The sequence below is a fragment of the Schistocerca gregaria genome, chromosome 6 (assembly GCF_023897955.1).
Source record: "Schistocerca gregaria isolate iqSchGreg1 chromosome 6, iqSchGreg1.2, whole genome shotgun sequence".
Taxonomy (NCBI): domain Eukaryota; kingdom Metazoa; phylum Arthropoda; class Insecta; order Orthoptera; family Acrididae; genus Schistocerca; species Schistocerca gregaria.
In genome coordinates this window covers 389045675-389062823 of record NC_064925.1, presented here as the reverse complement: position 1 = coordinate 389062823, position 17149 = coordinate 389045675, and the positions used below count along the sequence as shown (strand labels likewise).

At 41.6% G+C, this 17149-nt stretch overlaps 1 protein-coding gene across 2 annotated transcripts in view; it reads left to right on the top strand.

Moving 5' to 3' along the window:
- Nucleotides 1-13853: 13853 nt before the first annotated feature.
- Nucleotides 13854-17149, top strand: part of LOC126278327 (heterogeneous nuclear ribonucleoprotein A1, A2/B1 homolog) — a 40784-nt gene continuing 37488 nt past the window's right edge. The window contains exon 1 of one of the 2 annotated variants that reach the window (XM_049978347.1): nucleotides 13854-14136. In XM_049978347.1, the coding sequence (XP_049834304.1) occupies nucleotides 14116-14136 (21 nt within the window). In that variant the 5' untranslated portion in view covers nucleotides 13854-14115. The remainder of the gene's footprint in view (nucleotides 14137-17149) is intronic. The other variant, XM_049978348.1, reaches the window with a different exon arrangement.

Genomic DNA, 17149 nt, shown 5'->3' with positions numbered 1-17149 from the left:
AAGTGAAACAATATCAACCTCTATGTAATACAGAGCTGAATGAATGTTATAAATACTACTGAGATAAAAATACATAAAGATAATACTGTTACAATGTTGTAAATGGACAGTTAAGTAGTAGGGGATAGTGGCTCTTAGCACAATGTTAATATCAGATTGATATGCAAATTAATTAAATTGATCAATTAATTACCCCCACCAACTGATCCCGACAGACCCCCACCCCAGATGACGCCATGTGTATTCCCCAGCAGTCAAGTGGGTATCTGTCCCCTCCCCCTCCCCATGCCTTCCCCTCTACATTTCCCTCCCCCACCTACCTTATTGGTGGGAATTTCGAATTTTGCGATAATATCGAATTTTGTTGGGTGCTGCCATCCCATCCCATCCCCCACCTGGGAATTGATTAGAAATTAAAGATGTCGGTAACCTTTCTCGGACTCGTACCCCAATCCTTCTGAATGGAAAGCCCAAGAGAACTCCTCCAATGCTTGGAAACTGTACAGATGCAGGAGAGGAAGGTTAGGTTAGTGTGCTTTATTTTTTCATTGGGAAACTGAAGTAAATATTGGTCCTAATTACGTAATTAATCATAAAGATCGGTCCTAATTACAGAACTATATGCACAACAATACACAAAGAGCGCCTAATGTCGCAATATAGCTCAAAAATTCCCCATGTCATACAACTGGTGCTATCTCGCTGGGAAAAATTACACAATACCACTCGAAACCAGTGGCGGACATACTGAAACTCTACCCTTCATCTAGAAGCTGGCGCCGCGCGGGATTAGCCGAGCGATCTAAGGCGCTGCAATCATGGACTGTGCGGCTGATCCCGGTGGAGGTTCGAGTCCTCCCTCGGGCATGGGTGTGTGTGTTTGTCCTTAGAATAATTTAGGTTAAGTAGTGTGTAAGCTTAGGTACTGATGACCTTAGCAGTTAAGTCCCATAAGATTTCACACACATTTGAACATAGAAGCTGGCAGGAAAAAGACTGGAGTGAAACACACTATCTTTATTTCTTGGGCAGGAATTGTGTTCAACTGATCAGTTGAGGAGTGTATCTATTGCTGTTTGACGTCAGAGTTCGCTACAGACACCTCCCACTGTTTTGCTTGAAAAATCATCCTGCAGCCCAAGTAACCAAAACTCAGGAAAGCCAATAAACGCTACCACTACGGATGGAAAATGCTTCACTGTTCTAATTACACAACGAAGTTGGGAAAAATATCAGCACTCGTAATCAATGGGTCATAGTGCAACAAATTTGCCGGGGATTACAGAAAATTCTCATCCGAAAAGAGGGATGGCAGTTGAATGTGCATTCTTCTTGATGCACAGTCACGAACTAGTGATATTAGAGGCACTCTTACATCCCCTCATGTCTCTCTCTCCCTCCCTCTCCTTACTGTAGGTGGAGATGCAAACTTTTTTCAAATGGCCAGCTGCTACTGCTTCCACGTGGCGCCTATGTTGACTGCAGTCTCCCGCCAATCCGGTGACAGAGTCTTTGACCAATGTAGTATGTGGCCAGGTGGTCGAGGTGGATGTTCTGCACTTACACATTGGACCATAACGCCACCGTATCAAAGTGAAATAAATGACCGGCAACCGGAGTACAACGTACTTGTTCGTTTAAAATGTAGCCACGCCCTGGCCAGAGCGCAGCTGCCCCCTGGGACCACACCCACCCACACACACACACACACTCACACACACACACATACACATACACACTGGACCTGCCCCCCCCCCCCCCCCTTAAGCCCACAACTACTAGCTGTTCTGCGATGGAGAAAACTTTTATTTAACATCGGCACACTTCCTACAATCGAGGATCTATTTAAAAAAAGAAAAAGAAAACACAACCGTGGTGTTAATAAATGTCCTCTTACCACGAAAATAGTCGCAGTCCATTTTCTTTTAGTTTCCTGAGCAAAATCGGTATAGTTTCTGCGTTCAGCTGCAGGATGCAATTCGCATCTCGCTCTCCCCCTCCTCCCGTTATTGTGCTACATCCAATGAAATGAGAAAGGGCTACAGCACTGCCGCCAATTACAGATGACCAAGCTGCAGTGGGCAAAGTGATTTCTCGGAGTTTGATTGACAAAATTTCATGGTTCGGGTGTGTCCTTACGTTCAAGTCAGTGTCTGTGTGTATTATAGTGTGTATTACAAACATTTAGACACGTGAAATAACATTAAAGAATACAGCCTTTCAAACCATTTGTCCACATGTCGGAAAAAACACAATCATTTTACGTTTAACAACAACAAGATACAATTCAAGAGAACAGTGTTATTTTGTACACAGTGGAAGGCCATATTTTACCATTGTGATGCCATATCTCACTGGCGTTTGCAAAACAGATCATGAGAGCCTATCTTCTAATACAGCCTCCTAACTTCACCTAGTAGAGAAGCCTATAAGATTCCTCCATTACATCGAAACAAATACTGGCTGTATGCTTAAATTTTTGCTCCTTAACTTCCCTCTACCAACCTGCATGTAAAGTTTCTGTCATCTAGCAAACAATCATTAGGAATAGCAGCGATTCTTGCAATCTGGTTTCGTAACCAATTTGATCTTCAGAGAACACCCTGTTATATACAATCTACTCACATGTCATGAACAACACTATCATTTCTAGGTTCTACAATGAGCTATAATTCAAGTGCTGTCTTCTTTATAATTAGAGGTTCTGAAGTATGAAATAAAACCAGACTTGCAGTAACCCTTAATTTTAAACATTCAGTCGTGAAAATAATAATTAAAACAGTCACGACTCCTCAAGAATAGATACAGTCGATTTCTTTTAGTATTATGAGCAAAATCGGTGTAGTTTGAGAGCATTATGTGTGATAAAATTACAAATTGGGATGCACAAGGGCATTACATTCATTTCAGACTATGAAATACCAATACAGATCAGCATCTATACATCCATTTAGCATTTTCGAGAGCACTACTAATGGTTATTTTGTAACATCCAGAGTAGGTAAAAAACTATGAACTATCTATATGCAAACTTTAGCTCGTCATACCACTCCTTGTAATAGAACCTCCTACAAGGTTTTACCGCATCTCTCTCTTCCAATATATCAAGAAACAAATACCATCTCTGTGGCAACGCTGAGCATATCTGAGCATATCAGATACAGACATATTGCTCCATTGGAACAGGTGGCCGGATGTCGAAGTCACTTTCACAGACATTGAAAAGTTTTGTCGCCCATATTGGAGGAAGACCATTTCCAACAGAATATCAATCACAAGAGACAGTTCCTGTGTTGTTCTTGTATAAGCAGTTTAATACAATATTTTTCATCTGTAACACATCCAAGCAGCCTATGCTAGAGCTTTGTACACTGCCACACAATTTGTTTATCTACCATCACTTCGAGGTCTGCGTCAGGTGCTAAGCTGACATTAACACTTTTCGATCCATTGGCTCTCACAAAAAGCTGGATATTGCATGCTGTAAACTATGCTGCACCCGCAACACACAGGATGGTAGAAATAATACACAGAGACGATGTTTCTTATTGACAAAAGTGTGAAAGACGTCGCAAGATATGTAAACTGGAAGAGATCGCGGCATTGCGTACGTTTCCAAAGAGTTGTCTGAAGGTGGTAACCTACGCAATTAACCTCAGCTTCCACAGCGATGGGATAGCAGATGTCTGCTGTTCCACCAAAACTCTCTTAAATTATTGTTATAAGACACAAGTGAGCAGAGCTACATGATATGGACGCCCAGAAAAATGTGCATTGTATTCGTAGTCAAATGATGTAACTAACATTCCACAGAAATTAACTCCGAGCCAGAGCAGCGTAACTGGCATTCATACCGGACGAATTCGATAGCTATGGAGTGTTCATCAAACAATAGTCAATTGCATGATTAATGATGAATGTATTTGTATGGACTGATGGATAGCTAAGCTGCATTGGAAAGTGCTAAAGCACTATTTACTAACTTTGACTGGAACGAGCATATTTACTGTATCGGTCTGACTCCACTCATTACAGCAACATGGCGCTGCACTCCTAGTGAACTAGGAGGAGCAAACTTGTTCACACTAAGGATGGTGCCCTCTCCTGAGCTGGAGACACATCCAGTGTCTTCAAATTGAATGACGGATGAGTTTTTCGAAATTGGATCTGATGATTGCTATCCTTTCGAATATTCGGTTAAATTCTCTCTCTGATTACAATACAGATCAGTTGGTGAAGTGAACTTGCTGTATTACAACCAAATGCAGAGTATGCTTGTTAATGTCGGTATAGTAGCTGACCATGACATCAAAGTTGCAGTGCAAATTGAGAATGTATAGTGGGATACAATGGTGGAAATAATTCAGATGGATTGGGAGAATCTGTGCAGCAAACTGCCGTAGATATCAAAGGCAGTTGATGGCTAAGTACGACATATTCTGTTTCAGCATTCCCGTGTTAGGCAGTAGCAAGGTTAGTGCAGGATTTACTCACTCTGCATGCTACGATGACATTAACAGCCCAAGAGCCATCACATGACTTACTTCCAAAGCATCAAACACACATTGTCCACAGTGGTGTACTTTGTTGTAAACGTCGGGTCTTGTAGAAGATGGTATGTAAGAAGGTATGTAAAAGAGAGGTTAAAATCCAGCGTCTCCTATAAAAATACACCCCATTAATCTATTTTTAAAACTCCATATAGGTAAGATGAGGGGGTTGCTATAACCTCAACTACCCAGTTTCAACTAATTTTCAAAGTCACACTACCGCCCATTTTTCTCATTCGAAATATGTCCACATAGTTCATTGTATATAGGCAATATCTTAAAATTTTTGGTAGGTTAGCGAGTAAGACATGCAAATACTCCCAGTGACACAAGTCAAGAGCGATATGTGATAAATAATTAAGATTATAATCGAATGTCAACCTCAGTGCTATTATGGGCTTTCACTGAAAGCCATAATGCATGGAGTCCTAATACTAAATCAACAGTAAACCATTCAACTGTACTAGTGTGGTGCAAAGGACGACAAATGAAGTGCTGATCGTACGAAGCAAAGTTCACACTTAGCTAAATTCATGTGCCAAATCATGTGCGTATGTGCAGCATCGTGTGAAGGAACTCGTGTGGAATGCAATCTGATGTACTGCAAGACTCAAAACTTACACCAATGAGTGAATATGGTGCCGTCTGCAAACTGTCGATGCTTCCGCAATGAGGACATTGGTTGAAGACAATGCTCTGAACTAGACTGGATTGTAAATGTGGAATGTCAGCCATATAATTGTGCAGTATTCCCAGTCACTGAAAATGCTCTGTAGGTATGCTCTACAAAGGAGACTTCTCAAATGCGTGAAGTGGCATCATAATGCTGTAAAATTGACCTTAAACGGTCATGGACTATGAACAGCACATGTACTGTAGTAAACAATCACATGATATGTACTACAGTACCTCAAATAAAACGACAACACAACCAAATATTTTGAAGCAGCTAACAGAATTGAAAACTGTCACCACAAACAATAAAACAATTATGAACCATGCATAAATCTCCATACTAATGAAACATCTTCTCAGCTGTTGCATAAAGCCATCGCATATGTATTTAAATGCAAAACGATTGTGTTTCACGAACCTATGGATAGTGAACTGACTGACCTTGGAAGAACGCAACCAAGTGTTCCTCTATTCTGTTGACACTTTCGACATCCTGGCCCACCTCTCCATGTACCTGTCCTCATTTGAGGGTCCTGGCATCGATTCTAAACATGTCCAACGAGCTGTCATGCCTCCTGTCCATCCCGAGAATTCAGCAGTAATTCGACAAATTACTATTTTCCACACAACGTTAAAAAACTACTTAAAGAAGAGTTCTGGAAAAGCAAAAAGAATTTAACAGTTACTGAATGTTTCCTCCTTTGTGATGACACTGAATGTAATGACTATTTTAAGACAAACCGAACAAACATCAATATCACATGACAAGTGAACTACTCCAAACTTTATTCTCCATAAAAATATAGAAAGAAGTCTCCCAAGAACTGATCATTTTACAGTGCAACTAAACTGTATGAAATACGATGACACCGCCACACACAAAATTCCTATAGGTACTTATTAAGATTTCATTTCATATTTTATTTGTTATGTAATTATCAAACGTAATTAAAACGTGAAATAAAACGTTTTCCAACAGATGACAAGTATGGTACAGCCACCAGTAACATACAATGAAGAAACAGTTCGTGTGAGTAGCAGGAATGTATTTATTATTTATATACCAATGACGCATTTCTCAAGATTCAGGCATCTTCAGATTGGCTGAGTATTAAATGGTGTTTGGTACATGAAGTGCCGAGCATACAGAACTCCTAGCAAATAACTGCCCTGGTTAAATATCTGGCAACACTGCGCGGTTTCCTAGTTTAAGTCATGTGATGGTGGCCTGGTAATTCAAAAAAAGGCTCAGGCCTGCATAATCTGTCACCATGCAAACATGTTGGAGGTGTAGTTGCTCACGTCAGAACTATGCACATCTACGTAAATTGAAGTAGTATCTTCAAACAACATAGTCATAACACTGCTGGCCATCCAACATACATTTCCAACAAGGACCAGAAACATCACATCCAAACTGATTTGGGAAATAACACGCTGTACAAAGATCACATGATTGAAAATACAGCCCAGTGTGAAGTGAGGAAGATGACGAAACAAGTATTAAGTGTTCCCACCATTGCTGGCTATAACTACTTCTGCAAGCCTCAGCATTGAATCAAAGAGGCTCTGGATGTGTTGTTGGAGTGTAGCAGTCCATGCTGCTTCCACATGTTGCCAGAGTTCATCTGGTGTAGCAGCAGGTGGTATATCCTGGGCTAGTTGTTCTGCAGTCATTGACCAGACGTTTTCGATAGGCGAGAGATCAGGAGAATAAGTTGGCTAAGGCTGCAGTGCATTCTGATGAGCTATGAATAAGCCTTCAACACTGTGTACCATGTATAGACATGCATTGTCCCATTGCAATGTGGTTGTCAGCAAACTCCGACATTCCAGAGATGTGACACTGGCTGGTTTCTGCACTGGCAGTGTGTACTAGGAGGGTGCGGGAGGGAAGTCCAATACCACCACAGACCATAATACTGGGTGCAGACCAGTAAGGCATTGGATAAAGCAACAGTTCAATAGTCCCCTTCCATGCTGTCTGCAAACTCTAATCATACTATCGTGGTGGGGCAGGCAGAATCGGCATTCTTCGGTAAAAACACTCACCATAACAGGTGAAAACACCCGTGGTTTTGACTCAGTAGTAAACTCTGAAATGGAAAACCTGTTACTCTGCTGCAAACAACATCGAATGGTACCCTCGCTCAAAATACTGAGTTTGTTGTGATGTGGTTTGTCATGTGGCAGAGCGATCTATCACTGCCATGAGTACAATATGCCTGTCATCACGTGTGGTGTTGTAACGAGGTGGATGCAATCAGTCCCGTCAGTCCATCATTCTCCCCTGCATCCGGGGCTATTACAGATCCACGTCACAGTTGCTTGGTTCCGTTCGACACTATCACTAGTTTCCCAAAGAATAATCCACAATTCCTGTAGGCAACAATTCCTCCAAAGTCGATCTCCAAGAGATGCTCAATGTCTTGTATGAGGCATACTAAAGCTGCTTATGCAAAACAACCACACTAAAGAACAATTCCAGTAGGTCCACACAGCCGTCTGTTCGCCCTTTATATAGAGCTTGCGGTGACGCTCTGGCGCCTGTGATGTGCATGTGCACTGAAAAGCTAGTCATGTCCACCTCTTGTCACCGCCAGAGCATGCTGAAAATTTCACCTGGTTGGGACGCCTCCATCAGGGTGATTCATTTTGGGTGGCCAGCAAGTGTATTTTTTATGACATACAGTCTGCAAACGTAAATCAGACTCGATTTTACTAGTACAGCTCAGCGACAAAGAACTAATTCCACCTAAGACCTAATGGCAAGAGAGCAAGAACACAAGAGAGAAACATAAGAAGAGAGCTTTTTGCACTTGTAAATGAATACTAGGATAATAGAGCTCAGAGTGCAATTTTCATATCAAACTGATGAACATATTCATTAAACCTATCAGTTAATTAGAACCATCAAAACATGGTCACAAATGGCTCTGAGCACTATGGGACTTAACATCTCAGGTCATCAGTCCTCTAGAACTTAGAACTACTTAAACCTAACTAACCTAATGATATCACACACATCCATACCCGAGGCAAGATTCGAATCTGCAACAGTAGCGGTCGCGCGGTTCCAGACTGAAGCGCCGAGAACCGCTCGTCCACCAGCGGCCGGCAAACAAAGTTGGCTACAGGCGCGTCGGCTGGTGGGGGCGACCGTAAAGGCATTTCATTGGAAACTGGAAGTTCGTGGTAAAGTCTTATGGGACCAAACTGCTGAGGTCATCGGTCCCTTAGCCTACGCACTTCTTAACTAACCTACGCTGTGGACAACACACACATCCATGCCCGAGGGAGCGGTCGAGCCTCCGAGGGGGGAGCCGCAAGGAGCATTTCATTGTTCAACAAACAAATTCCCCATTTTGAGAAGTTATCTGCTGCACTGTATTTCGTAATTCTCAATGGTTGTCTCTCAGTTCATTTACTTCTGATTCTAATTGCGTTACCGAGTCCGGTGAACCTTTGCACGCTAATTCTAAATTCCCTAAGGTCTGTCCTTATACACTACTGGCCATTAAAATTGTTACACCACGAAGATAACGTGCTACAGACGCTAAATTTAACCTACAGGACAAGGATGCTGTGATATGCAAATCTTGCTGACATGAGGAAAGTTTCCAACCGATTTCTCATACACAAACAGCACTTGACCGGCGTTGCCTGGTGAAACGTTGCTGTGATGCCTCATGTAAGGAGGAGAAATGCGTATCATCACTTTTCCGAATTTGATAAAGGTCGGATTGTAGCCTATCTCGATTGCAGTTTATCGTATCGCGACACTGCTGCTCGCGTTGGTCGAGATCCAATGACTGTTAGCAGAATATGGAATCGGTGGGTTCAGGAGGGTAATACGAAACTCTGTGCTGGATCCCAACGGCCTCGTATCACTAACAGTCGAGATGACAGGCATCTTATCCGCATCGCTGTAACGAATCGCGCAGCCACATCTCGATCCCTTAGTCAACAGATGGGGACATTTGCAAGACAACAAGCATCTGCACGAACAGTTCGACGACGTTTGCAGCACCATGGACTATCAGCTCGGAGACAATGACTGCGCTTACCCTTGACGCTGCATCACAGACAGGAGCGCCTGCAATTGTGTACTCAACGACGAACCTGGGTGCACGAATGCGAAAACGTCATTTTTTCGGATGAATCCAGGTTCTGTTTACAGCATCATGATGGTCGTATACGTGTTTGGCGACATCACGGTGAACGCACGTTGGAAGTGTGTATTCGTCATTGCCATGCTGGCGTATCACCCGGCGTGATGGTATGGGGTGCCATTGGTTACACGTCTCGGTCACCTCTTCTTGGCATTGACGGCATTTTGAACTGTGGGCGTAACATTTCAGATGTGTTACGACCCGTGGCTCTACCCTTCATTCGGTCCCTGCGAAACCCTACATTTCAGCAGGATAATGCACGACCGCGTGTTGCAGGTCCTGTACGGGCCTTTCTGGACACAGAAAATGTTCGACTGCTGCCCTGGCCAGCATATTCCCCAGATCTCTCACCAACTGAAAACGTCTGATCAATTGTGGTCGAAATACTGGCTCGTCACAATACACCAATCACTACTCTTGATGAACTGTGGTATCGTGTTGAAGCTGCATGATCAGCTGTACCTGTACACCCCATCCAAGCTCTGTTTGACTCAAGGCCCAGGCGTATCGAGGCTGTTATTACGGCCAGAGGTGGTTGTTCTGAGTACTGATTTCTCAGGATCTATGCACCCAAACTGTGTGAAAATGTAGTCAGTTCTAGAATAATATATTTGTCCAATGAATACCCGTTTATCATCTGTATTTCTTCTTGGTGTAGCAATTTTAATGGCCAGTAGTGTAGTTTCTAGATTTGTATTTAATCTATTGAATTCAGCAGATTGTCTATTAACTAATCCCTCGAAATCCTTACTCATTCACTGTTGGATACTAGTACTAATTAATACTGCTTGTTCATTCGAAAATCGTTTGAAATTTTCATCCATCTTTGTTTATTCCTTCGCGATATGAAATAAAATAAAATAAAATAAAATATTCATCTTAGCTCTCTCTTCCTTTGCGAGGTGGGCAAAATTTTCCTTCATATTCTGTTATACGGTTAGTAACCTCAGTCCGGCACACAGTTTTAATCTGCTAGATAGTTTCATATCAGCGCACACTCCACTACAGAGTGAAAATCTCGTTCTATATCACCTCTTCATTTGCAAGTTGGACAACATTCTGGCTTAATACTGAGGCTAAACCTTTATACGTTTCAGGAAACTGAGATGTTAATGTGCATGGTAATTCATCTTTTCCTTCGAGCTCTGCCGGTAATTCGACTTTACTCGTTATGCCTCCAATTCGGATAATCCATATTATTCTTTAAGTTACTTTCCATGACTTTTTAGTTACCTGATCATGCTACAGCTTAAATTATATTTTAGCGAGTTTGCTTAGGGGGATTTGGAGCGAACAGCTTGTTCAGAAAATCACAACAACCAAATATATTATTTTAAAGTGTAGTTTCAGTTAGTTTTAGTGTTATTCTCTTTCTTTATAAACTACAATTTTACTCATTCGAAATATTTTCTGTACATAGGTACGCACTTTACAGTCTCAATTTTGATTTAGTTTACTATGTGTCATTCATTTTACCATTGCTTTGTGGAGATAGGTAGCTACTCTTTTTACAACTCCCTTCATTAACTACACTGGTGTCCAAAGTTAAAACAACAAACGGAAATTTTGCAAGATTGCATTTATTTTGCCACAAAACACTGTAAACAAGTGATAGTAAAGTTGGAACAGTGTGTAGAATACAGAACGTAAACAAGTGCAACAACCATAGCGGTAGACAAAAATGTTATTCTTCTTTTTTTCAACTTACCGGCTTTGTGCACAGATTCCGACAACCGGTTAAAGTGCTCAGTATGAGATGTGGCCATCTCTTACAGCAATACAGGCTGACAACCACGGGGCATATTGTGAATGATGTTATCAATCTCATTCTTCTTGCAGAGCTGCTCGCAAGTGTTGGAGAGTGGTTGGTGGATGTTGACGTGATGCAATCCCTCTCCCTAGTGCATCCCAGACATGATCTACGGGGTTGAAGCCGGGAGAGCGAACGGGCCACGCCAGGCGTGGAGTATCTTAAATTTCCAAGAAAACATAACCACTCATGCTCTATGAGGTGGAGCATTATCATCCATCTATACGAAGTCTGGGCCCACAGCACCTCACAACAACCGCATGTGAGGCCCAACGGTACCTGACAGCATTTGAACCTTGCTAGTTCACTTATAAAATTTCATAAAATGGTGTTAGAGTGGTTAACATAATCCATGCCCACACCATTAGGGATCCTCCTCGATACTGGTCTCTTTCCATAATGTTTGGGTTCCTGTTCTACGTGCCCTCCAGATGCGAATCCGTCGACAATCACTCTCCAGACCAAATCGGCACCCATCAGTAAAACGAACATTGGCCTTCTGGTGGACTGTCCAGATGGCATGTTGACGACTCCACGCTAGACGTTCCCTTCTGTGAAGACGCGTCAGAGGTAAACATACAGCGGGTTTCCGACATTAAAGGCCACTCTGTCGAAGCCTTTTGTGCGCCGTTTGCCTCGTTACAATACGTTCAGTGGGTGCTGCGAGGTTAGATGCCAGTTGCAGTGCAGTACTAAGGCCGTACGTAGTGCCCTTACAGCTAAATAACGGTCGTGTCTTTCTGATGCCACGCGTGGTCAGCCCTGCCCTCGTATCCGGGATACAGTTTCCGTCTCTATAAACTGTCGCCACATCCGAGAAACAACAGAACGATTCACATTAAGCCATCGGGCCACATCAGTTTGCGACTGTCCTGTTTCCATTCTTCCTACGGCTCTTCACTGCAGTGTACTGGCAGGCGTCTTCTCTGTGCCATACTGCACCGTATGTGACAGTGCACTCAGCAATTGTGGGACTACCCCGTTTGATAGGTGCCCTGTCGCCGTTCTTGGCGTGGTTGTAAGTTGACCGGAATGCCATATTCCATGCAGAACACGATCCTACGAACATCTGTTGACAGTTTGTATGACTATATTGTGAATTAGACACAGAACAGGGAAATTGGGGTTCGTTGCTTTAATTTTGGACACCAGTGTACTTTCAGTGGGTAAATTGTAGCGTAGATTGTCTCTAACTCAGGCTGTTTTTTTAGAGTGGTATGACTGGAAAAATTACCTGCAAATATGTAAAGAAGAAGCAGACGAATGATGCAGATGACGGGGGAGATGCGTTCTGAAGACTCTGCCTCTGAAGATGACTCCACAGATCCAAATGCTCCTGAAGAAAACGATCTGCCAACGTAATGACACGGCTCAGGCTCAGAAATATACAGAAACGAACCCAACGTGTCACATACGGTAAGCACGGAAATTGACCTTGCAAATTCGTCAGTTAATTCATCTAAGGTCTAACAAAGTGACTCTGTTCGTTACTTATGTACAGCTAAAATACTGTACAAGACTGTTAAAACTTACTTTAAGACTGATGGATTTCCTTCTCGCAATTGAGCAAATAATCTGGTCTTTTAATTTCAACGGTATACTCATTTTTAATTTTCGGATAAATCCTAATATTAAGCAGTGGAAAACAAGGATGTTCGCCCAACAGATGGATGTTCCAACAAACTGTCCGCCTCCCAACGAATGTTCCCGGAACGCACTGTAAAACGATGTTCCTAGCTGAGTGTTAAACAGCAGGACTCGTACCCTATATGCAGCATAGAAGGATCACTGGAGCCAACGGAGCGGCAGTTCATTGTCCCTGAGCACAACTGCGCCACGGAGGAAGAAATAACTGGAACACTCAACATTTTCAAATCTTGCTTAACATCACTGCTTCACGTAGCATAAAGATCAAATGCACGGTGGTGTGTTCTTGACATTGTTGCTGCATTCGCTGAGCCACTGATGGGTTGCGCACTGTTTTAGTGTTCGGTTCTTTGCACTCCAGTACGTTTGCTTTTTGCATTTCAGGAAGGAAGACTTCAAAACCCTGGTTTTCACTGCTAATTTATTGAATCTCGACATTGATAGCACGCAAATGTTTGAGTGTGTCTCCCATTGTCGTGGCACCATATTTAACTGACCGCAAAATAAACTGTACACACTTATGCCTATGCCTTCATTATTGGGATCACCAGTTATGTGGATAAGATTTACGTACCACGTAACATAGCACGTATCAACCTGAAGTGTACAGAATTGCTTTTGTTATAATACAAATTCAGTTCTGACTAAAGGCTAGTATTAACGAGAAATGTGCTTAATATTTGGAGAGTGAAGCTTCAAGTTCATTTTACAGAGTATGAGCTCAAAAAGTTTGTGAATTACGGTACTGTAATGTAAATTTTTGTTCTCGTAATCAAAATTTATATAGCTTTACATTGTGATCTCATTGCTGAGAACTGGCCCATGCTGCTTCTGATACTAGTACAACTTTTCGTTGCGAGACCCTGTGTTTTTTGCTTATCAGGGACCGCCATTTTACTAACGTAATCGCCTGATAAGAATGTGGCAAAGCCTATCCAAAGATGATACTAAACTCCGTATTGCTAACTCCATTTTGCAAGGGTATTTTGCATACATTCCATTGAACATTTTTTCCTAATGTGATAACTTAAAATTCTTACTTAGTCATGGTTAATTTTTACAAGAGTTCATCTTTTTACGTACTGGTGAATAACAGTGTTTTTTCGTAGGACTAGCTTTTGGCATAAAGTACTCACGAAACAGTTGGCTACAGTGAGTTTGGAGTTCATTTTCTTTTCTTCGCTGGACGTGGACGCTGGCATAGTGGAATTCAAGCGTGTTTTAGTTTGGAAGGCGATATTGCTGAAGGTGTGAGGAGAAAATGGTCAAGTCGGAACCGGAGGTGAGCCAGAACATTTGCTAAGTTTCTGATTAATTCTGCGCGGTGTTCTTTTCGTAATTTTTCTGTAAAAACATTACATGTAAGTGGAGCGGGAACATTCCTTAAATCATTATGGAGGTACTTTGGAATATTGGCATAGAGAATCCTTCTATGCCGGTTGGAAATATTTGTGTAAAAACCTTCATATAATTAAAAGAGTGCTGCGAACGTGAGGTTTTCATTATTAAATCTCATAAAATCTAGAAATGAAACGTGCAAATACCGACTCGATTCGACAACATGTGAATAAAATTCAAAATATTTGCACCTCAGTCGACAGAAATATTACCATGCTGAAAAACAGAAAAAATATATAGTAATCTCAGCACGGAGTGATTTTTATGGATTAGATTTGTTGCCTATTTTTCCCTGTAGGCTGATGACGATGTAATTCCTTCATTTGTTTCTTATCTCTAGATGCTTCTTCGGAACAAACTTCGTAAGTTACATTAAATCATATTCGTCGCCAAGAAACGAACAAATTGACTTCCGCGTTTGTTAGGACTTGGTTTATAAGTCAGATTTGTTACGTGCATGTAATACGCGATGATAGTAGATGGGCAGGATAAGGACAATTTCGGTCTGTGCTATTAAATAGTACTGGAGGAGTATCCTCATGGCTGCTTACAGCAGCCATGGGAAAGTGTGTATTATTGATAAGTTTATCCTACTTAAAGGTTGAAAATTGAACAAATGTACTGGCGTCTGGGAGGTCAAAATATAAACAAATTAGATGTAGGCTTGTTGTCGGTGCCCTACTCTTGCAGCCATCTGGGTGTTTACTACTGCCTGAGCGTAGTTCCTGAATATTGTGAAGTGGCTGAATGTTTAGTGTTATTATGGAATGTATGGAGGGAAGGTATTTTATGAAGAGAGCAAGCACGCTGCTGTTGCTGTACACTGAATGAATAATTCGTAAAATTTTAGCTCTTTACTTGAGAAATGCAGCTGCTGAGGTGGTGTGGGGGGGGGGGGGGGTTAATTGTCAAGTGGGACAGTTGCAGTAAGTTTTTGAACAGTCAGACTAATATGATGAATAGTATAAATAGAAATAAAGATTGATGGTAATCATAGAGAAAGTTTTTACCTTATCTTTAACTCTGGATGTTTGAAGTTAACTCAACTGTTACCAACTTTAAAACTTTGTCATTAGTAGTGCAGCAAATGGACATCACGTTGCTCACCATTATATAAGAGTGGTGTGAATTACAATACTTATTTTCTTTTGCAAACATTGGATTCACACTAAACAAGTTTTCAGTTAGTGTGGTAGTGGACAGACTGAGCAATAGTGCAACCTGAGGTCTTAAGTAAGGTTCAAAGGTGACACTTCCTAGTTGGCTCTGTTTTAAGGGATGTTAAAGCTGAGACTATGTGGTAACAAACTGACCTGTAGTGAAGCCTAGAAAAACAAAATGGGATCCAATTTTCTACATGATGAAACATCAATAAATGTTGCATTATTGAAACTTGTAAAAACTGTAGTCGAAAACTCACTGGTGGGAGGAAGAATTGTCAGAGGTTAAACTTGTGTGAAGTTGTCCGCTTTGTTAACTTAGAATTAAATTTTAGTATCACTTGAAAATTGAATCAGTAGTAAACAAATTTAGACCTCACTTCCTAATGAAACAACTGGTGGGGGAAAGTTTTGGTAACTATAATTTCAGTACAGTATTACTGTAAAAGGTGTATCCAGTTATTTTGCATAAAAAATATACCACTTAAATATTAAGCTCACCAACTAACAAAAATGTCTAATTTTGTGAATAGTTGTCATATAAAAAATGCAAAACCTCAGTGAAACATGTCTGGGTAAAGCAAAAAACAAAAAAATTGTTCTACTTAATGTGGACCCCCCTCCAAAAACAAATTTGTAAGAAAACACAGTTTCTGTGGTGGAAAACTTGATCCTTTGTTCTTTAGCATGCCCCTGGCGAAAGTCAGTACCTTGGTGGTCACTGGAAATTGCTGAGGCCGTTAAAGAACTTAAAGCTCTACAGTGACATCAGAGGCATCCTACCCTAGACCACCTAATAGCTTTGAAATGGTTTTGTGCTTATGTTTGCCAGCTTATTATAATATGAGTGTGTTGGGGGAGCTATGTGTCGAACATTGGGCGCCATACATGACCTTCTAAAGTCTGGATGAAGATCAGATGTGTTTGTGGTTATCAGACCCTGACAGGAGTTACTGGTATTAACATCAATGGTATGTTATCTACTGACGCAGATGCTTTTGCCAAGCACTTTGCTTAGCTCTATGCTCAAGCCTCAGCACCAGAATATTATCTCCCAGCATTTCGCACCCTCAGACAATGGATGGAAAGGAAAGCCCTTTTGTATACTGAACGTCACAGTAAACCCTATAATGCTCCATTTACAAAGTGGGAGCTCCTCAGCATCCTTTCACATTGCCACAACACAGTTCCTGGGCCAGACTGGATTCAGTCAGATGATCAAACCCATCTTGTTGTTGTTGTTGTTGTTGTCTTCAGTCCTGAGACTGGTTTGATGCAGCTCTCCATGCTACTCTATCCTGTGCAAGCTGCTTCATCTCCCAGTACCTACTGCAACCTACATCCTTCTGAATCTGCTTAGTGTACTCATCTCTCGGTCTCCCTCTACGATTTTTACCCTCCACACTGCCCTCCAATGCTGAAATTGTGATCCCTTGATGCCTCAAAACATGTCCTACCAACCGATCCCTTCTTCTAGTCAAGTTGTGCCACAAACTTCTCTTCTCCCCAATCCTATTCAATAACTCCTCATTAGCTACGTGATCTATCCACCTTATCTTCAGTATTCTTCTGTAGCACCACATTTCGAAAGCTTCTATTCTCTTCTTGTCCGAACTAGTTATCGTCCATGTTTCACTTCCATACATGGCTACACTCCAAACAAATATTTTCAGAAACGACTTCCTGACACTTAAATCTATATTTGATGTTAACAAATTTCTCTTCTTCAGAAACGCT